The sequence below is a fragment of the Leptonychotes weddellii genome, chromosome 16 (assembly GCF_054177405.1).
Source record: "Leptonychotes weddellii isolate Sample4059 chromosome 16, ASM5417740v2, whole genome shotgun sequence".
Classification (NCBI taxonomy): Eukaryota; Metazoa; Chordata; class Mammalia; order Carnivora; family Phocidae; genus Leptonychotes; species Leptonychotes weddellii.
Genome location: NC_138384.1, coordinates 48,176,747 through 48,200,838, shown reverse-complemented (window position 1 = coordinate 48,200,838; position 24,092 = coordinate 48,176,747). Strand labels below are relative to the sequence as shown.

Sequence of the window (24,092 nt, the reverse complement as noted above, 5' to 3'; positions counted from 1 at the left end):
TTACAAACACAAGTGATGGGCCTATCGCCAACATCTGTCCTAGACCAACGCTTTTTGAAATCTGAATGAATCACCAGAATAAGAACTGAAGTAAGCCAGGAAATATGTGTTCTAGGATGCAATGGGAGACTTTTTTTGCCCCTTCCTCAGTTTTCAGATCTGTAAAAGTGGGAAATGGGGCGCCTGGGTGGCTCAGTCGTTGAGCGTCTGCCTTCGGCTCAGGTCATGATCCCGGGGTCCTGGGATCGAGTCCCGCATCAGGCTCCCTGCTCAGCAGGAAGCCTGCTTCTCCCTCTCCCACTCCCCCTGCTTGTGTTCCCTCTCTCACTGTGTCTCTCTCTGTCAAATAAATAAATAAAAAATCTAAAAAAAAAAGTGGGAAACAAGCAGGATAAGATGGTTTCTGGGGTCCTCTCTGTCCTGACGTGCTGAACTTCTGGAGCCATCCATCCTACCGCAGAGGTGGTTTTGCCTAAGGGAGGGGGCCCAACCAACATCTCTTTGTGAAGAGACCCAGCCGGCTCTGCAACCTGCATGGGGCTTGTTTCCCAGGAACTTTGCAGCTTGTCCTTCACCCTATAGCCTGAGTCAGTCTGTAAAGTACAGTCAAGGCGACTGGGTTGGGAAGAGGGTGAAGGGGTCCAAGAGCAGAGAGGCCTCCTGAATCCTGGGGCCCTGGCCTGTCCCAGACTCTTCAACCTCCTTTGGGTGTGTCAGTCTCTCTGCTCTCACTGTGTGTGCTTGGGGGCGGGGGGTGCACTGTGGGGGGTGAGGACAGAAAGCAGAGGAGAGTGAGGGGTCAGTAAGCCTGGAGGAAGGGAGAGAAGACTCAGTCTGGATTTCCATGAAAGGCACACATGATGAACCTACAGGGGCCTCTGCTCTACAAAGAGTCCCTTTCTCTCTCTCTCTCTCTCTCTCTCTCTCTCAGACACACACACACACACACACACACACTATTAGACCCCTCCAGCCGCCACAGTAACACCCTGTAGATTGGGTGATTTAAACAATAGACATTTATTTATTTCCTTAGTTCTGGAGGCTGGAAGTCCAGGATGGGGTGCTGGCCGACTCAGCTTCTGGTGAGAGCCCTCTTCCTGGCTTGCAGAAGCCACCCTCTCGCTGTGTCTTCATATGACCTTCCCTATGTGCTCATGCAGTGGGTGGAGAGAGAGAGAGAGAGACAGAGAGAGAAAGAGACAGAGAGAGAGGGTGAACTCTCTGGGGCTCTTCTCATAAGGACACTATCAGATCAGGGCCCCACTCTTATGACCTCATTTAACCTTAATTACTTCCTTAGAGGCCCATCTCCAATATAGCCACACTGGAATTTAGGGCTGCAACATAATGCGTTTTGGGGAAGCACAAATACTCGGTCCATAACACACACACATACACACTATTCTATGCAGACACCCACAGAGAGAGCTACACAGACCCTCTATGTGTGCACAATCACACACACCGATTCACACTCTTGTGGGTTCAGCTCGTGTACCCCCAAAATTCATGTGTGTACTAACCCCCCTGTATCTCAGAATGTGGCCTTATTTGGAGATGGGGTCACTGCAGACCTAATTTGAAAGATGAGGTCCTACTGGAGGAGGGCGTGGGCCCTTCGTCCAATATGACTATGTCCTTATAAGGGAACTTTGGGCACAGAGATGCACACAGGGGGAACACCGTGCGAACATAAAAGCAGAGATCGGGGTGATGTGTCTACAAGCCGAGAAGCACCAGAAGCCAGGAGAGAGGCCTGAGACAGAAGGAACCAGTCCTGCTGACCTTGGTTCCTCCAGAACCAAGAAAGAATAGACTTCTGCTGTTTAAGCCCCCTCCCCACCCTCCACCCCCAGTCTGTGCTGCTTTGTGGTAGCAGCCAGGAGAACAGGCTAACCCAGGGAACTAGGGAGGCAGCTGGAGGCCGGCTGGCAGGAGGGCAGCATGGCTCTAAGCCCCGGGCATATGCTACACTGTCCCATATGCTACACTGTCCCGTAGGAATTCATTAGCAAAACACAGATCCCAAGATAAACGACTAAGAACTTCAAGATGGTGAGTGCAGAGCGCGAAGCCCTGAGCACAGGGTCCCTGCTGAATGTGAGGGCCCACAGCACTAGTTGGAACTGGCCAAGCTGGTGCCCCAGCATCAGTCAGCAGCTCCCAGGATCGGTGCACCCGAAGGCGCATCCCCTTTGCTCCCCTCCGCTCCCTGCACAGCCCACGGCCGACCAAGTGCTGAAGCCCCCGGGGGAGTCGCTGGGCGGGCGGGGGAGTGGTACCTCTGTTCCTCTTGTCGGGGAAGTCATTCTCTTTAAAACTTGGGAGCTCTTGGTGGCCATCTGTCTCACCATGTGGAGGAAGCCGGTCTTTAAGGAGAAACACGAAGATGACTCAGAGCATCCGCCGAGGAGCTGGGATGCCTGCAGCTTTTGTTTTCTTGCTTCTGACTGCTTCCAACACTCAGCATCCTCCCTCACCGTGCAGCTTTCTTGTTCAGTCATTCTGGGAACCCTCGGAGCCAAAAAAAATTAAAATAAATGACACCCGAGAAAGTTTTCTGAGTCGGAGCTAGTCTGAGAATGGATTTTGTTCTGAACAGAGTCTGGACAAATATTGTTAATATCGCTGGCCCTAAAAGATATCATTTATGGACATCCACTCTGGTATTCATCCTAAATCACTACAGCACACCTTTCATTGTAATGAAGTGACTCCCAACCGTTTGTTCGCTAAAATTCCAAATGCAGTATGGCGAGGGTTGCCCACTGGTGTTTTCCTAACTTGTGTCTTCCGGGGTGTGGGGGGGGCATGCCGGGGAAGAGGCCAGGGCTGAGGAAAGGGGGTGTCCTTTGTTTTCAGATGGTGTTGGGTCTACGTTCAGCTTATGTGAACCTAAGGAAGATTTCTTAAAATCGCCAGGACTCCACGTCCTCACCATAAAGAGAGAGAAATACCAGATAGGGTTGTTACCAGCAGTAGAATCTACTGTCCCTGTTACCCTGGGACTGGGGCTGGGGCAAGGGCTGCCCCAGGATGTGGGAACGAGGAGTTTCACAGGACATGGACATTTCAGGGCTAAGACTGAGAAAGCTCTGGGCAAATGGGAACAAGTTACAAGTTCGTTCGTCACCCTCATCATAAGCGTAGGAGCTGTAAGCAGGCGTGATCAGAACACTGGCACTCTCCTTCCGCCCCCATTACCCTAACACACCCACGTCACAGGTCTGTGCCCTTGGGAGACATCCAAGGCAAGTCTCATGACCTTCACAGTCATCTTAGGTAATAAAGGTGTCCAATTAGTCACATGCAAGGGAAAAATAGTGTCAGTTCAGTAATTGAAATGCTTTTGGCAGGTTGCCTGCAGCAGCATTGGGCATGGTCAGCTTTTTCTTTATTTCCCCACCTGGAGCTTCTGCTCCTCCGCTCCTGCTCCTCAGGCCACCGTTCTCACCTGCATACCCCCCGGTGCCTGTAAACGCATCTCCTCCAGGTGCTCAAAGAAGGACCGCCTGCTCTGTCTTTGGGGTCCATCAGCCCATTTCCAGCCTCTCTGCAGGGTTCACCTTCCACCTCCAGGTGGCGCTGGTGGAAAGCACAAAAGACACCTGATTCCTTCATTCTGTCCCAAATGTCTGCAGAGCTGTGAGCCACAACCTTGAGCCCTCGAGATGGTTCAAACTTGAGCCGGACCCTATTCCTCTCTGAGCCTGCCCTGACCCCATACTGAATGCTCTGAGCGGTCCAGTGGAAGCTATCCCCCTCGGAGCTTGAAGCCAGGAACTGGGGTGCTTGCTACCCTCCTGCGTGGGGACTCACAGCTCTTGGACACAAACACACAAAAACAACATAACTCTTCTAATTCCAACACCGCTCTTCCACACCTTCAGGTGAACATGAACCCCAGCCCTGACACCTGAGCAGCACTCCTCAAAACCATCAAAGTCATTCAAACCATCAAGGTCATTCAAACCATCAAGGTCATTCAGAACAAGGAGTCCGGAAACTGTTGCAGTCAAGAGGAGGCATGTTGTATCAGTGTCATGTATCCTGTAACAGAAGAAAGGACATGAGGTAAGAACTAAGGACATCTGAACACAGCATGGACTCTAGTCAGCAGCAATGTATCGAGTTTGGTTCATTAATTGTGACAAATGTACCGTAGGATATTGACAATAGGGGGAAGTGGTAACAGGTCAGAGGATAAATGGGCATCTCTGTATTCTCTTTGCAATGTTTTTGTAAATCTAAAACCATTCTAAAATTAAAAGTTTCCTTGTTAGGGCGCCTGGGTGGCTCAGTTGGTTAAGCGACTGCCTTCGGCTCAGGTCATGATCCTGGAGTCCCGGGATCGAGTTCCGCATCGGGCTCCCTGCTCGGCAGGGAGTCTGCTTCTCCCTCTGACCCTCCCCCCTCTCATGTGCTCTCATCTCATTCTTTCTCTCTCTCAAATAAATAAATAAAATCTTTTAAAAAAAAAAGTTTCCTTGTTAAAGGGCGAGGGAAAGCAGCATGAGCGCAGGGTCTGGGACCAGGTAGAGGATGATTCGGCTCGATGCCGGGACCCTGCCACCCACGTCTCTCTCTGCCATGCAGGTCTTCCCAGCGGAGGCCGGGATGCTGTGGAGCAGATACTACCCTCCCCACTGCGCTCTGCCCAAATTCCCAACCTTACAATCCACGGGCATACTACAGTGATGGCTGTTTTATGTCACTAAGTTTGGGCTGGTTCGGTATAAACCGCTGGCTAACCAGAAGAGAGAATCAATGCTGGGAGCCGGCATGGCTCCTGCTGGCTGCCAGTTTTTGCAGCTAGGTGGCGGCCAATGATTGTCTCCAGCCCAAGGAAGACGGAGAAGAAGCAAGGCACCCACTGTTGTCACCCAAAATCTAACGTCCAACACAACCTCACTGAGGACTGTAATGGTGATTTCCTTGCAGAACCCCAGTCCCATCCTGCCCGTCTCCACACCAAGACCCTCATTTCCAGCCTCAAGCCATTTGCCCAACCCCAGGAGGCTCCCCAAAGCGGAGCAGGAACCACACACACGGGGGTCCCTTTGCCCTGTTCCAAAGACCCCTGTTCCGGTTCTGCAGTTTGAGAAAGGGGGCAAAGCTGTGGAGGTCACACTCTCTCCCTGCTCTGTTTTCAGCCCCACAGTTGGTCTTTTGCTGACCCTTCAGGAAATGAGATATAGTTTATTGCGACATCACACTCCCCAGAGCCATCCCCGCTGAGCTTCTCTCACTGTGAGTCCTCACTGACCCAACAAGAATTCGGACCGTCAGATTCCAACTCATAAACTAGCATTACCGTATGCTCCAACTGCTGCGTCTGGGCATGAGCCTGAAAGAATCGAAAGCAAGGGACTCAAAGGTGCATATTTGCATCAGATATTTGCACACCCGTGTTCACAGCAGCACTGAAGGTAGAAGTGATCCATCAGCGGATGAACGGATAAACAAAATGTGCTGTATACATGTGTATTAATCAGCTCAGACTGCTATCATAGAATATCATAGCTGGGTGGCTGAAGCAACAGAACTGTGTTATCTCATAGTTCTAGAGGCTAGAAATCTAAGATGAAGGTGCCGGCAGGGCTGGTTTCTTCAAATACAGTCACATTGGAGGTGAGGGCTTCAACATATGAATTTGGGGCAGACGAGGGGATATTAGACAGCCTTAAAAAAGGAAGGAAATTATACATTTTCCCTGCTACAACACGGATGAGCCTCGAGTAGATCATGATCAGTGAAATAAGCCAGGACCCGAAAGTACAAATACTGGACGAAACCACTTACATGAAGTTCCTAGAGTTGTCAGATTCATAGAGACAAAAAGTAGCTACCCCGGGGCCAGAGGGAGAGGGGAATGGGGGGTGACTGCTTCACAGAGAGTTTTGCTTTGGGAAGACAAAGTTCTGGAGGTCGACAACAACATGAACGGACTTCATGACACCGAGTCAGTCCGCTTGAGGGCTTTCCTTGCTCTTGGCGGGCATCGTACCTACAGCAGTTAGACCCTGGTCTGGGAGTCAGGAGACAGAAGCCTGGGGCAGGCTCCCTGTCTTGAGCAAGCCCCTCCCATTTCTGGAATTGTCTTATTTATCCAGCTATTTAACAAACATTTATTGAGCACCCTACAATGTACCGGGCTTTTTTGGGGGGGGAAGGGTTATTACTATTTTTAAAAAGTAGCCAAGATCCCCACCTTCATGGAGCTTATATTCTGCTTGGAAAGAGGGACAGAACCAAGTAAATAAATATTTATAGATTGCGATGAGTGTTCGGCTGGCTATAAGCAGGGTGATCCCAATATAACATAATGGGTATGTGGAGAATATAACATACTGGGTGTGTGGAGGGGAGGTCTTCCCTTTAGGAAGGGAGTCAGGGAAGGCTTGGAAGGAAGTGCGTTTACGAAAATTAAAGACTGCAAAGTATCCAGCCCTGAGGAATGTAAAGGGAATGCCCCTCAGGCAGGAATTTCAACAGGTGCAAAGGCCCTGAGGCAGGGGAGAGTTGGTATGTTCTAGTTCTAAGATCTGAGCATGAGGCCAGTGCCGCTGGGGGCAAAGCAGGCTGGTCAGAACAAAGCACAGGAAGAAAGGTACGAAGCCAGATCACACAGAGCCATGAGAAATCTGAATTTTTATCTAAGTGGTAAAGGAAGTAGAGCATGAAATATGCCTTCATAACACTGAGAAGGAAGACACGCAAAGTCCTAAGCCCTCCTTATCTTATCTTTGGCTTTTCACATCTCACACTTGAGTGCCCCTTGTTTTTCCTTGAGGAGGCAGTGAATAATGTTTAGAGTAGATTCTGCACCGTCCCCTCCTCTGACTCCCCACAGAGATCTTTAGGCTCCTGTGAATGGTGCTGCTGGAAACATTCATGTACAGGTCTTTGTCTGAACACCTGTTTTCAGTTATACGAAACACCCGGAATTGGTCAATCCACAGAGACAGAAAGTAGATGAGCGGCTAGGGGAAATGGAGAGTAGCTGTTTGGTGCAGACAGGGTTTCCTCTGGGGGCATAAAACGTCTTGGAACAACACTGAGAATGTACTAAATGCTGCTGGATTGTTTGTTTAAAAATGGCTAATGGTTAATTTTACATTGTATGAATTTTCCCTCCATTAAATCATTAAATAACCTTGTAAACATCGTGAAGGCTAAACAAATATGTCTGTGGGTATCATCTGTCCCTCTGGCCATGAGCTTGAATCTTCTTCAGGCTTTAAAAAAAATAGAAAGACAAACATTACACAGAAAAATATACATGGTTAGATTCCATTTACATGAAGTTCAAACATAAGCAAAATGAAACAACATTTTCTTTAAAGAGTAGAATTATAGTTTGCAAAACTACAAGGAAAAGGGTAGGACTTACTCAAAATCCAGGTTGTGGTTGGTAATCTTGGAGCTGGAGGTGGGGATGAGCTCAGCTAAGAACATGAAAGCAGCTTCCAAGATCCGAGTTCTTTTCCTCAGCCAGGGTTCTGAGAAAGCGAGTGTTTTTTATTCTGATTCTTTAAATGGGATGTTGGGTTCTTACACACACTTTTGCATATCTGATGCATTCCACATTTAAAAATAAACGTTTGCTGAATTTCAAAAAGACACATGGACGTAGGGTAAAACATTAGCAACAAGGGAACGTGAGTGAAGAGTATGTGGGTCTTTGCGTTATTTTGATTCTTGCAACTTCTCTGTAACTTTGAAATTATGTTTGAAAAGTTTTAAAATGTATTTAGAAAGGACAGGATTGTAGATTTCAAGAAGCTTCTATTTTCCTTTACTGCAAAAAATATAAGATGAAGAGAAGCAAGTTAATGTTTCGGCAAATTATCCCACAGTACGATGTGGTTCCAGTTACTAGTCATTGGTGGGTCGCTATTCCTTTCCCCCACCTCTGAGAAGCCCACACAGACCCTGGGTAGGAAAGAGGGTGCAGAGCACAGGCCCCCTGCACTAACAGCCGTTCCCAAAACCAAGCGGACATCTCTCAGAACCTCCCCGAGCCAGCTGGCCTCAAAGTCAAGTAGGGAAAGAAAAAAAAACGTATTGCTGATCCCATTCCCTGGCTTTTATCTGAGTTTATAATTACACGTTCATTAGCGTGATTATGTGATGAATATCTGTTTCCATCACCAGACTGTCAGCTCTTTGGGGGTCCCATTTTTGCTCTCTACTGTATGCCGGGCCCAAAGTGCCACTCGATAATAAGAGCAGCAGGGCTGATCTGAGTCATGCCTGGGCGCCAAAGCTCTGCAGGGAGTAGGACGGCACCGCTCTTGGCAATGGCTCTAGAAGGTAAGCCCTGAGAGGAGCTCTCTGAAGGGATGAAGAAGTGGAAGCCCAGCAGTCCAGCAACGTGCTCGGGCTGTGGAAGGTGGAGCTAGGGTTTCCCTGGCCACTGCCCCACGCCTCCTCTACCTGTCGAAGGAGGATGGGAACCCCACCCATCCTCGGCACGATGCTGACTTCAGTACAGAAAGGAAGGAAGAGAGAGTCCTACCAAAGAGTGCCCCACTGACTCTGAGATGGGGGTGCGGTCTCAGTGAACCAACAGAAGGCCACTCCACGTTTCCTGGATGAAAAGGAATCTCCCCAGTGAGGAGGTTGCTGGGAGCCCTGGGATGATAATTGCAATTATAGCTACATAATTATTTATGTCCTATAACACGTCGCGTTATAGAAATACTATGTGGCGGGGCGCCTGGGTGGCTCAGTTGTTAAGCATCTGCCTTCGGCTCAGGTCCGGATCCCAGGGTCCTGGGATCGAGCCCCACATCGGGCTCCCTGCTCCGTGGGAGGCCTGCTTCTCCTTCTCCCACTCCCCCTGCTTGTGTTCCCTCTCTCACTGTGTCTCTCTCTGTCAAATAAATAAATAAAATCTTTAAAAAAAAAAGAAAGAAAGAAAGAAATACTATGTGGCATGTTATATTATAAATATTATGATATATTTATACATTATATATATTATGTTCCATATATGTAATATTATGAATCCTATATTTATATAACATGATAGGCTAGTAATACAACATTCATATAAAGATTACTATAATATATAATTATGTTACATCATATAGTTATATAATATATAATTGTATTTATAATGTATAATCAAATATAGAAATGCTTAAGAGAATGTTAACATGTTAAATATAATATCCATAGTATTATTAATAACCAAGTGATTATAACATAATCATAGCTATATATAATACTGGTATAATATATAATATTATATACGTAATTATATTTATAATTAAATATAGCAACACTGAAGAGAATCAAACTCTGGGTATTAACACATTTGTATTCATAAGCCAGCACATAGTCCCAATTTTAAAAAGTTTTTTTAAGATTTTATTTTTAGGGGCGCCTGGGTGTTTCAGTCGGTTAAGCGCCTGCCTTCAGCTCAGGTCATGATCCCAGAGTCCTGGGATGGAGCCCCACAGACTGCTTCTCCCTCTCCCTCTGCCCTCCCCCCCACCCTGACTTGTGCTCTCTCTCTCTCAAATAAATAAATAAGATCTTTAAAAAAAAAGATTTTAAGATTTTTTTTTTAAAGATCTTATTTATTTATTTGACAGAGAGAATGAGAGGGGGGAGGGTCAGAGGGAGAAGCAGACTCCCTGCCGAGCAGGGAGCCCGATGCGGGACTCGATCCAGGGACTCCAGGATCATGACCTGAGCCGAAGGCAGTCGCTTAACCAACTGAGCCACCCAGGTGCCCAAAGATTTTAAGATTTTAATTTTTAATCTCTATGCCCAATGTGGGGCTCTTGGACTCATGACCCAGAGACCAAGAGTTGCATGCTCTACCCACTGAGCAGCCAGGCATCCCTACCTTAAGTATCTTTAAATGTTGAGAAATTGAGAAATAACAGATCGGCTTCGGCTATTCTGTGTAACTGAAGAATGTACTCGAGTTGTGATTTTTGGGTTGAAATACATACCTGGTCTTCACAAGGTGCAAGGCCGGCCCTTTGGCCCGAGGGACGGGAACCCTTGACCTGGGCCTTCCTTCCCCTTGGTTTTCGCAGCTGCTGTTCTAGTTCCTACCAGCATTCTGTTCACGTGATCACTGCATTCCCTGAGGAGACAGCTCTCCCGCACGCGCGTCCCCTCCCGCAGTCTCCTGGGGGCCATGGAGGCTCTTCCATCATGCACCTCAGCAGTCCCCAGCCTCTCCTAGGCCCCCTGTCCCAGAGCCATGTGCTCATCTTTAGCACCCGTTCCCAGGTCCTGGACTCCATGCTGGTCCGCTGGGGCCACCCTAACAGAGCACCACAGACTGCACTGTCCCGGTTCTGGAGGCAGGAAGCCCGGGGTCAGTGTGTCTCAGGGCTTCCAAGGACCAGGGACCGCGAGGGAGAATCTGCGCTGGAGTCTCTCTCCTGGGCTCATAGGTGACTGGCTGCCTTCTCCCTGTCTCTTCCCTCGGGCCTGTCTGCGTCCTAATCTCCCCTCCGTATGAGGACACCAGTCACTGGAATAGGGCTTAATCACGTCTGTACAGACCCTCTCTGCAGATCAGGCCTCGTGCTGAGGTCCTGGGGATTAGGACCCCAACACAGACATTTGGGAGGGATGCAGTTCAACCCACAGTGTTTGTGTCCTAAATTGCTGCATTTTCCTGTCACTCTCTGTGGGTTTCTTGACATGTGACTCTGGGGCTGCCAAGCAGCATGCCACAGGTTTCTGGAGAGCACGAGGGGGTCACTTTTCTCTACCCCGGGACGCACAATCACACCCAGACAGACTCCAAATAAAAGCTGTTAAATTTCCAAACTTTTAATCCCAAGCTGACCATAGCAAGGTCAGACCCAAAGATTTCCCCACCCCCTCCCGTTTCCCCAAGGTTCAAATGAGTTGGAAGAAGTCTCTCCCACAAGTGAACACATCCAGATCTGGGAAATGAATCGGTCCAACTCCCTCCTCCCAAGACCCCCTGACCTCATGCCCCCACCCCACTCCCTAGTTACCCCATCAGGTCGCCCCCAGGCTTCCCTGGGGACCCTCGTTTGCAAAAAGCCTCTCCCCATCCTACCCCCAAGCATCCCAATTCAGCCACAGAAAAGAACATATTCACAGAGGGAAAAGACGAGGCAGGTTTGTGCAAACCATGTGTGCCCCACAGTTTCTCCAGGATGGCGTGGGGGGGCAGATTTTGGGGGATAAAATGGAGAAAAGGAAAGGTTTAGAAGGAGCTTGCTGAAGGCACAGTGGTGGCTCTAGGCGGCCCTGTGCCCCTGCTTGGGGCAGAGTGAGCCCCAGGGCCAGGGAGGCAAGGTGAGCAGGAGAAAGCAGCCCCCCCCCAGCAGCAGGACCAGGCTGGCCCCCACGCCACAGCTCAGGGACCAGGAGTATTCATAGGTCAGGGCGGGGGCCGGGGGAGGCTCAGGGCTGACTCTCTGCAGGAGGGCTTGCACGGAATGCCGGAACACCTCCAGGCTGACCAGGAGCAGCAGGCCTGTAGGGGGAGGACAGGCACGGTGCTCAGGCCCCGGGGGACCCGGGCCGAGTCTGAGCATTTCCCTAACACACCCCATCTCGTGCTCGCTCAAACAGCAACCTGGGGGACCCTCAGCACCGCCCCACCCCATTCATCCAACAGCTCTTTACCAAACACCTACCACACAGCACGCACAGTTCGGGAAGCTGGAGATAAAGAAGGAACACAACACAAGCTGATAGGGACAGAAGGACAGAGGGACAGAATGGTGGCTGCCGGGGCTGAGGGCCAGGGGAATGGGGGGCTGCTGCTTCACAGGGACAGAGTTTCAGCTGGGGAAACAAGAAAGTGAAAAAGTGGTGGAGATGGATGACGGGGCTGGCTACACCACAGTGTGAGCCTACTTAACGCCACAGAACCGAAAACAAAAATGGTTGAAATGGTCAATTTTGTGTTATGTGCATTTTATAGGCTTAAAAAAGAGAAAAAGCAGGGGCGCCTGGGCGGCTCAGTCGGTTAAGCGTCCGGCTTGTTTTAAGCTCAGGTCATGATTTCAGGGTTGTGGATCGAGCCCCACGCTGGGCTCCACACTAGACAAGGAGCGTGCTTAGGATTCTCTCTTTCACTCTGCCCCTCCCCCTCCTTCAAATACATACATACATAAATATATAAATAAATGGAAAAAGCAAATCCTGGAATCAAGAATAGCAAAAATCAAATGAAGACTCCATAAAAAAAAAAATATTAAAAAAAATAAAAGGGGTGCCTGGCTGGCTCAGTTGGTAGAGCATGCAACTCTTGATCTCGGGGGCGGGGGCGGGGGGGGTGATTTCAAGCCCCACGTTGGGTGTAGAGCTTTGTTTGTTTCAAAATAAACAAACAAAACAAAACAACAACAACAAAAAAACTCCATCAAGGCTTTTGGAAAGAGTGGTGATGGAATCTGAAACAGTCCAACTCATAAAAGCACAGAGTAGAACATGGTTGCCAAAGGCTGGGGGGAGGGGATATGGGGAGATGTGGGGCAAAGGGCACAGAATTCAACTATGCAAGGCAAATGAGTTGTGGGGATCTGATGTACAGCTGGGTGACTATAGTTAGCAACACAATCATACACTCGAAATCTGCTAGGAGACTAGACCCTCAGAGTTCCCACCAGACACACAAAGGTAGCCATGTGGGGTGATGGATAGCGTGAACTAGGCTGACTGTGGTGATCAATTCACGACATGCATGTATATCAACACATCAAGTTGTACACCTTAAAGATCTACAATTTCCATTCATCAATCATACCCCAGTAAAGCCCATTAATCATACCCCAATAAAGATGAGGGATCATAAAATGAAAAGAAAGGCAGTCAAGTTGCAATGCAGTTTGATTAAAAACAACAATGGCAAGAAAAGAAGAAAGAACAAGACAGACAAAGACCCTAACCTAATGGAGCTTATATTCTACTTGGACAAGAGAGGTGGTGAGAAAATAAACCAAGGCTTGCAAACCTCAGATGCCTGCAGGAGGCGACGAGAGAAAGCATAAATCAACGAGGCAGGTGAGTGTGGTGGGCAATATGACAGAGAGTAGCCAAAACTCAGCTTTGGCCAACTGCAACCCTTCAGAAATGGGGACTTCAATTGCCAGACCTTCTGATTTTTCAAGGATAGCTGGAATTTTTAAAATGATGACTATTTTTATGGAAATTTGCCCAACACCTTTAAATATTTGCTCAGAGAAATCTTTATGCACTGTCCGTCAAAGTACATTTATGGGTCATTGTTAGCTGTGGGCTGCCAGGTTGTAGCTTCCAAAGTAAACACATGAGAAGACAAGATTATTTCAGAGAGTGATGTGTGCCCGGAAAGGAGATAAAAACAGCGTGATGGGAAAGGGAGTGACATCCAAGGTAGAGCAGGGACTTTAAGATGATGTCACCAGGAAAAGCCATTTGAGTAAGACCTGGAGAATGAAAAGAAGCCAGTCATGCATCAAACTAAGTGACGGCTGTTTCAAGGAGAGGGAACAGCTGCTGCAAAGGCCCTATGGTAGAATGAATACAGTGTGTTTGGGGGAAAGAAAGAAGGTCGGTATGGTTGGAGCAAAGAGAGTGGGGAGGGGAGAGTGGCAGGTGATGGAAGTAGAGAAGCCAGCAGGGGTCAGATCATGTAGGACCATCTGACGGTCATCCATGAGTCATGGGTCCTAGCTGTCTCCTCTCTCAGACTCTGGAGTCTGGCCCCAACCTCAGTCTCAGACCCTCCTTCCTCCCGGCACTCTGCTTCCCTGTGAAGTTTTTAATCAGGGGCCTGGAGAATGCAGCCAGGAATCTGTGTCCTGTGGGTCACTGGCTCGCCTCTGGGACCCCACGCAGCTCAGCTTAGGGCACTGGAGGAGACGCTCTCCAGTCCCCTTTCTTCTTTTGCTACACGCATCTTTCATTCATTCAACAGATCTTAACTGAGCTCTCATTGTAAAATATATAAACAAGACTATGGGCGCCTGGGTGGCTCAGTTGGTTAAGCGACTGCCTTCAGCTCAGGTCATGATCCTGGAGTCCCAGGATCGAGTCCCACATCGGGCTCTCTGCTCAGCAGGGAGTCTGCTTCGTCCTCTGACCCTATCCCCTCTCATGTGTTCTCTCTCTCTCATTCTCTCTCTCTCAAATAAATAAATAAAATCTTTAACAAAAAAAAAAAAAAAAAACAAGACTAACAAAGGCCCTGTCCTCCTGGACTCCCATCCAGAGGGAGAATTGGACAATAATCAGGTAAATGTATTGCTCTAGGCTGAATCATGGCCCCAAAAGTTCATGTGTTAGCATCCTGACCCTGTACTTTCTCAGAATGTGACTATATTTGAAGATAGGGTCTTTAAAGCAATAATTAAATGTAAATGAGGCCAATAGGGCCCTAATCCAATATGGAGGGCAATATTGCTGGTGTCCTTACAAGAAGAGGTGGTCAGGACACAGACACACAGAGTGACGACCTCGTGAGGACACAGGAAGAAGACGGCCATCTACAAGCCAAGGAGAGAGGCCTCAGAGGAAACCAGCCCCGCCTACACCTGGACCTCTGACTTCCAGCCTCTAGAACTGTGAGAAAATACATTTATGTTCTTTAAGCCCCTTCCCCACTCCCAATCTATGGTACTTTGTTATGGCAGCCCAAGCAAATGAATACATACATAAATATATAATTCCTGGTAGTGATCGACTCTATAGGGGGAAAAAAGGCAAGGTAGGGACACAGCAGGTAATGGGCCTACTCTAGACAAGGTGGTCAACAGTGGTCTCGCTGAGGAGGTAATATTTGATCAGAAACTTAAATGATATGAAGAAACGAGACACAGGATGATCTAGTGGGAGAACATTCCAGGCTGAGGGGACAGCAGCGCAAAATGCTCTGAGGAGGAAATGAATGTGGAGTATCTGAGGAACAGCAGAGAAGCCAACGTGGCCAGAATGGAGGGAGCAAGTGGTAAGAGATGAAGTCCCACGTAGCCAGGAGCCAGGCCACATAAGACCCTGGAGCCATGTTATTCTAGTGGTAGTAATTTATTGTTCATTTACTGGCTTTTGAACCAGGCAGGAAATGGTTTAAAAATATGACTAACCCCAAAGCAAAGAGGTAGGATTTGGCCATGGGCTGCAGTCTGCAGACCCCTAGCCTTGACACACTAGCTTTGTGCCAAGAATCCAACCAGATGCTCTCATGTCTCATCTCTTCCCACTAGACCTAATGAGGTACATATTATTATCATCCCCATTTTACAGAAGAGAACATTAAAGCCTGGAGAAGTGGAGCTTGGGTTTGAGCGCAGCCAGATCTACTCCGTTGACTATTCTGTTAGGCACATCACTGTACCTCCTCAAAGATCAAGCCTGACATCCCTTGTATGATCTAGAAGGGCCCACGTGATCTGGCCCCTGCCTACTTCTTCGGCCTCCTTTCAGCTGCTCTTCCCACCCTATAATAGTAGAGAGTAGGACTTCTTTCAGCCTTTAGATGCACCAAATTCTTTCAAGCCTGGAGATCTGTATGCATCCCTACTTACATTACACTTCTTCTGAGAAGCCTTCCCTGAGCACTGCCACTTAAGTCAACATCAGATTTCCCTATGATACATTTTCCTCTTACTTTTTTCATTTATAGCATTTATCATAGCTGGAATTATTTTTTTAAAGATTTATTTATTTGTCAGAGAGAGAGCACAAGCAGGGGGAGCTGCAGGCAGAGGGAGAAGCAGGCTTCCCGCTGAGCAAGGAACCTGATGTGGGACTCGATCCCAGGACCCTGGGATCACAACCTGAGCCGAAGGCAGATGCTTAACTGGCTGAGCCACCCAGGCATCCCCACAGCTGGAATTATTAACATATATTAATTTATATTAGTACGGTCTGTCTGGCCAATTTCTATCTCTCTCAGTAAACTATAAATCCATGAGGGCAGGAACCTTGTCTGTCTCAGATCTCTAAAACATGAACAAACACCTGACGTATTTATTTTATGGAGAGAAACAATGTAACCCAAATATGTCCCTTTATCTAAGGAGAACTTAAAAACACAATCTGCCCAGTCCCTGATACCCAATATAACCAAAGTACTTACAGCATCAAATCCACCCCCTCACTTTCATTTGGATGTACAATTTGCAGAAAAATTTCATGCCTGAGATTTCCATAAAACACTTTTATATCCACACCTTCATGGCACCCCCAGGAATAACCCAGGTATGAGTTCAGTAATAACAGTAGCACCAAATTCCTACCATGCCATAAATTACACAAGAACAGGGATCATCTTAATCTTATTCATCTTTCTATCCCCAGTGGTACCTAGCACAGCATCTGGCACTTACTAAATATAAAAAAAATACTTGTTGAATAATTGGATGGATGAACAGATGGAAAAATAGATGGAGGGAGAGAGGGAGAAAGGAAAGGAGAATGGAAAAGGGAGAAGAGAGTGGGAGGGAATTAATGAATGGGTGGATGGATGGATGGGATGGACAGATGGATTAATGGGATGGATGTTTAACAAATGGTTACTTGGATGAGTGAGTTCAGGGATATAAGAATACCTGAGCTCAGAGATAAAAAAAAAAATCTGCCCAAGATCACATGTCTTCAGAAGTTGGGATTCCAACCCAGATCTTTTGATTCCCTGTTGATTTACTGGCCCATCTTTTATACCAGTATCCTCCTCACTCTCCATGCTCCAGCCACACTGGCTTTCTTTCAAGATCTTAAATTCACTGAACTCTGTCTAGCTTAGTTACTCATGAACTCCCTCTCTAACTCTCTGCTTCAAATCAAGTGCTCTTATTATGCACTCTCATAGGATTCTACTTTTCCTTTTCCTTTATAGCACCTAGAAGTTTATAACTGTGGGGTGATCTGTGATATTTCTGTGTCCTTAACCAGATGATAATCTCCATAAGGGAAAGCACCTTTCTGTCTTGTATACTCTTATATTACACCTACATACATGTACAAACGTGTTGTGTACGATGTGTCTGTGTGTGTACCAATGCATAAAATGAACACATGAATTAATGAAAGAAAGGAAAGAAGATGACTGATTCCCCCCCCCCCTTATTTAGGAAGATATCTAAGGCAACAAAACAATAAGAATTGGTCATTATTTTCCATTCATATGCCCATGCTCTTGAAGACTCATTGTGTCTCTTTTATCCGCACCAGGCTCTACCTCACTTGTTAGTTAGGGCTACCATGTACATTTGTGCAAGATTTGGCCTGCTTTATGCTCTGATCTTCATTCTGTTCCTCAAGCTTGTTAAGTCTTCTACAGCCTCTGCACATGCTATTCCACCATCACCATCATCACCATCATCACCACCATCACCACCAACACCGCCAACATTGCCAACATCGTCACTGTCACCACCATCATTGTCCCCATCACCACCACCCCAAACATCACCAATATTGCCACCACCACCCTCTGGATGATTCCTGTTCATCCTTCAATTAGCCACTTAAATATCATCTTCTCTGAGTTCCTCTGACCCACCCTCGCTGCAATGCATACCCCTAACATGCTTCATCATAATTCTCATCACAATTATGGTTGAATTAGCCTATGTGTAAATACTGGTTACTGTCTAATTCTTTTCATATATTTTATTTATTTATTTGACAGAGTGAGAGAGCACAAGCAGGGGGAGCAGCAGAGGGAGAGGGAGAAACAGGCTCCCCGGGGAGCAGGGAGCCCGATGCGGGGCTCGATCCCAGGACCCTGGGGTCATGCCCTGAGCTGAAGGCAGACGCTTAACGGACTGAGCCACCCAGGCACCCCTGGTTACTGTGTAATTCTGTCAGAATCTAGGCTCTGTGAGGGGAAGATACTATCTGTCTTGTTGTTAGTCTTATATCTCCAGCCCTTAGCACAGTGCATGGAACATAACAGGTGCTCAGTAAATACACAAAGGATAAATAAATGAAGTTTATATAATTAATGACCTTTCTATCCACCTTAGAAAACATTTGATCCAATGAGGACTACATTAACAAGATGCAGCATTTTTCTGGACTATCAACTCCAAGAATGCAACAGTCCTTAAAGACCCCAGTTCCAAATCTAAAAGAGTGTTTGGAGACCTTCCAATTCCAGCTAATAATAAGGCTTAGAACTCCCACATTTGAGCCTACTAAGCCCTTGTGCTTCCCAGAATGCAACAGTGATTAGAGATGTCCTCCAACTTCCCAGCATGCAACAGTGCTTAAAGACTCCACGTTGAAACTGGAGACGCACCCCCCCCCCTCGCCCCGCAGTACCCAACGAACAACAGGGCTCAGAATTCTCCTATGTGTGAGACCTCTATAGCCCTTGAGCTTCCTCCCATCACCCGCATACAACCCAGCATGCAACAATCCTTGGAGACCATTGGTCCAAATTTAAAATAGCGTTTGGAGACCCCTTTAATCTCTAGGCAACAACAAAGCTTGGAATTCTCCCATTTTTGAGCCCACTATAGCCCATGGGTTTCCCTCAACTCCCAGCATGCAACAGTGCTTGGACACCCTACTTCCCAGCATGCAACAGCGCCCGGAGATCCAACCTCCCAGCATGCAACAGCGCCCGGAGATCCAACCTCCCAGCATGCAACAGCGCCCGGAGATCCAACCTCCCAGCATGCAACAGCGCCCGGAGATCCAACCTCCCAGCATGCAACAGCGCCTGGAGATCCAACCTCCCAGCATGCAATTCCCTCAGTCTCCAGGCTCCCAACCCTCACCTGAGAGGCCAAAGCAGACGGCTCCAACTCGGAGTAGGAAATCTGCACCTTTGCTGAGCACCATGATGATACAGAGGCACCCCAAGGCCATGACTGCCAGGCCTAGCACTGCTATCACTGCAGCTGCCAGATTTACCTCTGCAAGGAGAGGAAAGGGAAGAAGCAGAGGACGTGGGAAGTAGGAAGAACTCCCCTGTAGGGACCCAGAACCAGGAAGATGGAAGATGCAGAACTAGACAAGAATTTTCAGGTAGATCATCCAGTCCAATATTTTGCTTACACTGTTAAAGGAACTAAGACTCACAGAGGGTCAGTGATTTGCCTGAGGCCACAGAGCAAAGAGGAGACACTGCCAGGATTAAAAGGGAATGGGAACTGCCCATCGTTACTTAGGATCCGGTGCCTGTTTGCTTACAGATGAAGCAGCTGAGGCAGTGGGCGTGTGGGTGACAACAGAGAAGGCGGTATGTTACAGTGGAACGGCCCAAGTCTGAATTCTCCCCAGCCACTTCCCCCCTGGAGGATTTTGGTGAAGTCACCAAACCTCTCTGAACCTCGGTTTCCTTCTCTAGAAAATCAGGATTGAAATCCCTATTCGATTGGGCTGCAGTGAGGATTAGAAATTGCTTATGTAAAGTGCCCAGTGCAGCGCCTGGGCACACAGCAGGTGTGCCGAACATGCGCACTGTGATTATTTACTCTCCCGGACCGGGCTCACTGAGCACAAAGACAAGAGAGAAAGGAGGGAGACCAGTTTACTATGTACCGGGCACCACATTGTCTGTTTTAGCGGCATCGTCTCATTAAATCCTTGCAAAGACCAGATAAGAGTCATGACACGATCACAATCCCTTTACTGGTGGGGAGGGATACTGAGATACAGGGGTGATGGAGAGGCTGTGGTTATAGCAGAAAGGGGAAAGTCCTAAGAGTCCCATTGTTCAGTATGGTTGCCACGAGCTACGTGTGGTCTTTTAATTTTAAATGGATTTAACTTAAAACAAAATTTAGGAGTGCCTGGGTGGCTCAGTCAGTTAAGCATCTGCCTTCTGCTCAGGTCATGATCCCGGGGTCCCAAGATCGAGTTCCGCATCGGAGTCCCTGCTCGGCGGGAAGCCTGCTTCTCCCTCTCCCCTTGCTCCTCCCCCTTGCTCATGCTCTCTCTCTGTGTCAAATAAATAAATAAAATCTTAAAAAAAAAAAAAAAACACTAGCCACGTTCCAAGTGCTCAGCAGCCACATGGGGCCAGTGGCTACCATATTGGTCAGCAGAGATAGACAGCATTTCCACTTCACAGAAGGTTCTATAGAAGAGCATCGCTTTAGAGTCAGGATTATTTGGGTTTGAACTCTGCCTCTGCCACTTCCCAGGAAAAGTAAATGTAACCATTTCTGGGCTTCCATTTTCTCATCTGGAAGATGAAGATAAAGCCGCTGCTCCACAGGGTCATGCAAGGGACCGAAAGAAATACATCCAAATGAAATACTCGGGGCTGTGCTTAGCACATGGCAGATGCGCATCTTTAAGATGTTAAAGTACTGTTCTCGGAAAGGGGCTGTGACTTGCCCAAAGCCACACAGCACGTGGCAAAGGCAGAGCTGGGGCAGAAGCATCAGGCACGAGGCTCGGGAGAACCGCCTGTCCCCAAAGATGGGACCTCCCCAGGGCAAAGCAGAGAAGAAGACAATGCTATCAAGAACTCCTCTGGCATGGTCAGCATAACCTCCCCCCCACCCCCGCCGTCCCCACCACCACACCGCGGGGTACAGTTCTCACCTTTCTTTGTAGTTCTCTGGAAGATGCGCGCATTCTCCCCCGTAGTAAAGAATTTAAAATAGGTACAGTTTGCTTCTGTGGGAGCAGGAGAGAGAAAGAGGTGATGACATGGAAGTTGCCAGGGTAAGCTCAGGGCTGGACATTTAACATCGCTCACAGCTGCCTAAAAACAGGACATCCACATCCCTGACATGCTCAGGAGACAAATGATGTTCAGAGTAGCAAAAACCACCTGCTGTCACCCAGCTGTACAGGAGCTGGAATTCCATTCTGGAGCTCTGAGATCCAAATCTGTGGCCTTGTAAGGGTTATTGACCTCTCTGGGGCCTCTGAATCTTTCTCTATAAAATGAGATAATAGTCTTGTTCCTGGCTCCATCATATGGGTTTGCTGAGGGTCAAGTGGGATTAGAAACAATGATCGCTTTATTCAACCAAGATACAGGGAACAGAAGGCTAACAGACTCGGAAAAGATTCTCATCTCAGAGAGAATTCCTAGCTAGAACACACAAAGAACTCCTGCAGGCCAGCAAGAAAAGAGAGGGAAAGCAATTGAAAAATGGGCAAAGGACAGGAATAGTCAATTCACAGAAGAAGAAGTCTGAATGACTCACAAGTATATGAAAAGATGCTCCACCTCACCAGGGATCACAGAAATGCAACTTAAATCAGCAGGGGAACGCCACTTTAGATCAATTAGATTGGCAAATATTAAAAGGATAATATCAAACACTGGAAAGATAAGAGGAAGCAGCTGGGAGTATAAACTAGTCTTTTTTGGAAAGCACTCTGACATACTTTATGAAGTGAAGTACGTTTATACCCTATAACCCAACAATTTCATCTCTGGGTATGTATCCAGACAAAAACTACAAGCAGGAACATATATGTGGATGTTCTCTGCAACAATGTTTGTAATAACAGGGAGTCAGAATCAACCCAAGTATCCATCTCTAGGGGATCAAGTAAATGTGAGGGATGCCCTCTTGTGCAAATCTCCACAGCACATGGTAGCCGTGAACTAGAATAACAAAGCAATATGGGGAAATCTGAGCAAGTGTTAAGAAAAAAAAAATCATAAACAGGAAAAAATCCACAGCATGATATCATTTATGTAAATTAAAACACAGACAGGTGTAAAAGAACGCTACATATTTCCAAGTTAACATATATATTCGTGGATGCATATCAAACACATTAAAGAGCTGAGTTAGAAAGGAACCGGGAGAATATCATGTAAAATAAAGCACAAGAAGGATCTTGGGAAGGCCGGTGACAATTGTGATATAAGCCAAAGAAGAGTCAGATTCATCCAACTTTGTGTACTTGAGGTCCAAGGAAACCTAAACTTGAAAAAGGCAGGGGGGTGGGGGAGGGCGCTTTCCAAACTGCACTTCAAAGCCAGCACTTCCCACAGAATTCACCTGGCCCCATGATCTCATTCTACAGATGGGGAAACTGAGGCATGGGAAGGGGGAAGAGAGGTAGACAGCAAGAGGGGTACAAGAAGTGGGAGAGGGGCCGGCTGGTATGGAGAAGGAGAAAGGAACTTTCCAAATTGAAGGAGGATGTGCAGAGACAAGAACTAAACTGCTGAGTCAGCTGAGGGTGGGGGAAGGAGAGGGGCAGGAGGGGTCCCATCAGAAGCAGTGGGAGGGGAGTCCTTACCCCACAGCAACAGCAATCCTGCAGCAGCAAGAAGTAAAGGATGCTTCATGCAGCAGAGCAAAGGGTGAGGATGCTATTTGTAGCAGTCAGTGGGGGACACATGGTCTTCATCATGAGGGAAATGTGAAGTCCCATCTAGAGAGTAAGAAGGTGTGGTACATCTTTCTGAGAGAGTGTGGGGTGTCTGGCCTCCTGTTTGGGCTACTAATGATTGAGGACATCTCGTCTCTGACTCCAGATGGCATATCCCACTTGGAAAAGAGTAGGATGGGTCACACACACCCTCTCCCTGTGCAGCCCAGGGAAATATGGGATATCCTTTGATGGGTAGGGCAATGTGTGGGATGTTTCGGAGATAATGGAAGTTGTGAGCTTCTGGAGGGTCAGGACTGGGGGATGATGGAGACGGTCCTGTGAGGAGGTTGAAGTCCTTTCTGACCAATAGTGGGGCATCAAGGGATGTGAGGAATCCTGCCTTATGCAGTGAGGTTGGGGCAGGGGACATTCCCTCCAGGACAACGAGGACCTTTGGGACATCTTTGTGGGCTAGTGAGATGCCATATAGTGTAGTTGTTAAGAACAGAGACAACCAGCGTTCAAATCCCATATGACTAGCCTAGGTGCATAGATTAAGCCACTTAACCTTCCTCACTCCTCATTTCTAACTTCTGTAAAATGGGGATGATAATAACTATTTGGAAGGTTGCTATGAGGATACGAGGATTAATGAGTTCATGCATGCGAAGTACTTCGAACAGAGCATGGGTACCACATAAGCATCTAAGCATATTACACAAGCATATGATTACCAGGGCATCCCATTCTGCAGAAGTTTGGGAACTTCCCGCTTGAGACTCTAAGGGGCAAAAAAACCTAGCCCATCTGCAGAAGTGAAGTGTTTAATCCAGACTCTGAGTGGGTGGGAAACTCACACACCAAGGAGTGCTGGGCATCCCACTTTGCTATCAAGGATTTGGGACATCCTATTTGGGATCCTATGGATGTAAGATACCATATCTAGGTACGTGAGGAGGGAAATCCCATCTGGAGCCCAGAGGCGTAAATGATCTTCTTTGAGGGGCACTGAGGTTATGGGACATCAGTTATGGGAGAGTAGAGTGTTGCAGATCTCATGTGGATGATCAAGCCTGTGACATCCCAGATGGACTGTGAGCGTTGTCCGATATGGAGCCAGAGCCCGTTCCTGCTCCCAAGGGGTATAGGATGTCACACTGCTATACGTGCAGGGCATGGCATGTCCTGTCAGGGAGAGTGCGAGCTATGGGATAGATCTCTGGCGTCGCCAGGGGTGAAAGGCCATTCTGTGGAACAGTGAGGGCTGTGGGGCACAGGAAATGAAGAAGCACGTTTCCCGGAGGCACAAGGTCTCCGCTGGGACGTTGGGGGGTGTTTGGCGAGAGCTCTGCTTGGTGGAATCAGTGGGGAATGGGCACAGATTCCATTTGGGGGCTGGCATCAAAATGGTCTGTCTCCCAGGGCCTGCAGGATGGGAGCGTGGCCTGTCTCCAGCGTGGGGAAAGCAAGCCGACCCCAGGCACTCAAACTCTCTCTCCAGGGGCACAGGTTGTCTCAGTAAGTGCGGGTGCTTCTGGGGAATGCAGGCTGTTTGAGGTTACCAGCTGTGTGTGGAGAACAGGCTAGGTCTCGGGACACAGGTGCAGGCAGAGGTACAAGATCCCTCTAGGGAACACGGGTTCTGTCTGGGGTACAGGCTGCTCTGGAGACACAGAAATGTCTGTGATCACATGCTGCAGTCTGGGGGTCCAGGCTGGTCTGGGGGTCCAGGCTGGTCTGGGGGTACAGGCTGGTCTGAGACTACAGGCTGGTCTGGGGGTACAGATTGGTCTGGGGGTACAGGCTGGTCTGGGGGCTACAGCCTGGTCTGGGGGCTACAG

General features: G+C 48.0%; 1 protein-coding gene and 1 non-coding gene across 5 annotated transcripts in view; both read right to left on the bottom strand.

Moving 5' to 3' along the window:
- The window catches only part of LOC102736984 (uncharacterized), a 32,213-nt gene extending 23,086 nt beyond the window's left edge, over positions 1 to 9,127 (bottom strand). For 2 of the 4 annotated variants that reach the window (XR_014141060.1, XR_014141061.1), the window contains exons 1-3: positions 7,397 to 9,127; positions 3,458 to 7,241; positions 2,286 to 2,517 (exon numbers count right to left, since the gene is read on the bottom strand). This is a non-coding gene — a transcript (uncharacterized LOC102736984). Of the gene's footprint in view, positions 1 to 1,001; positions 1,148 to 2,285; positions 2,518 to 3,457; positions 7,242 to 7,396 lie in introns of those variants that run through there. The other 2 variants (XR_014141063.1, XR_014141062.1) reach the window with 2 other exon arrangements.
- Positions 9,128 to 10,796: 1,669 nt separating this feature from the next.
- On the bottom strand, positions 10,797 to 20,579 carry CACNG6 (calcium voltage-gated channel auxiliary subunit gamma 6). Its single transcript, XM_081807721.1, has 3 exons — positions 20,509 to 20,579; positions 18,732 to 18,869; positions 10,797 to 11,491 (listed from the first exon to the last, which is right to left on the bottom strand). Exons 2-3 carry the CDS (start codon positions 18,820 to 18,822, stop codon positions 11,253 to 11,255), a joined length of 330 nt encoding a protein of 109 aa, XP_081663847.1. The 5' UTR covers positions 18,823 to 18,869; positions 20,509 to 20,579; the 3' UTR covers positions 10,797 to 11,252.
- Between the last annotated feature and the right edge of the window lie 3,513 nt (positions 20,580 to 24,092).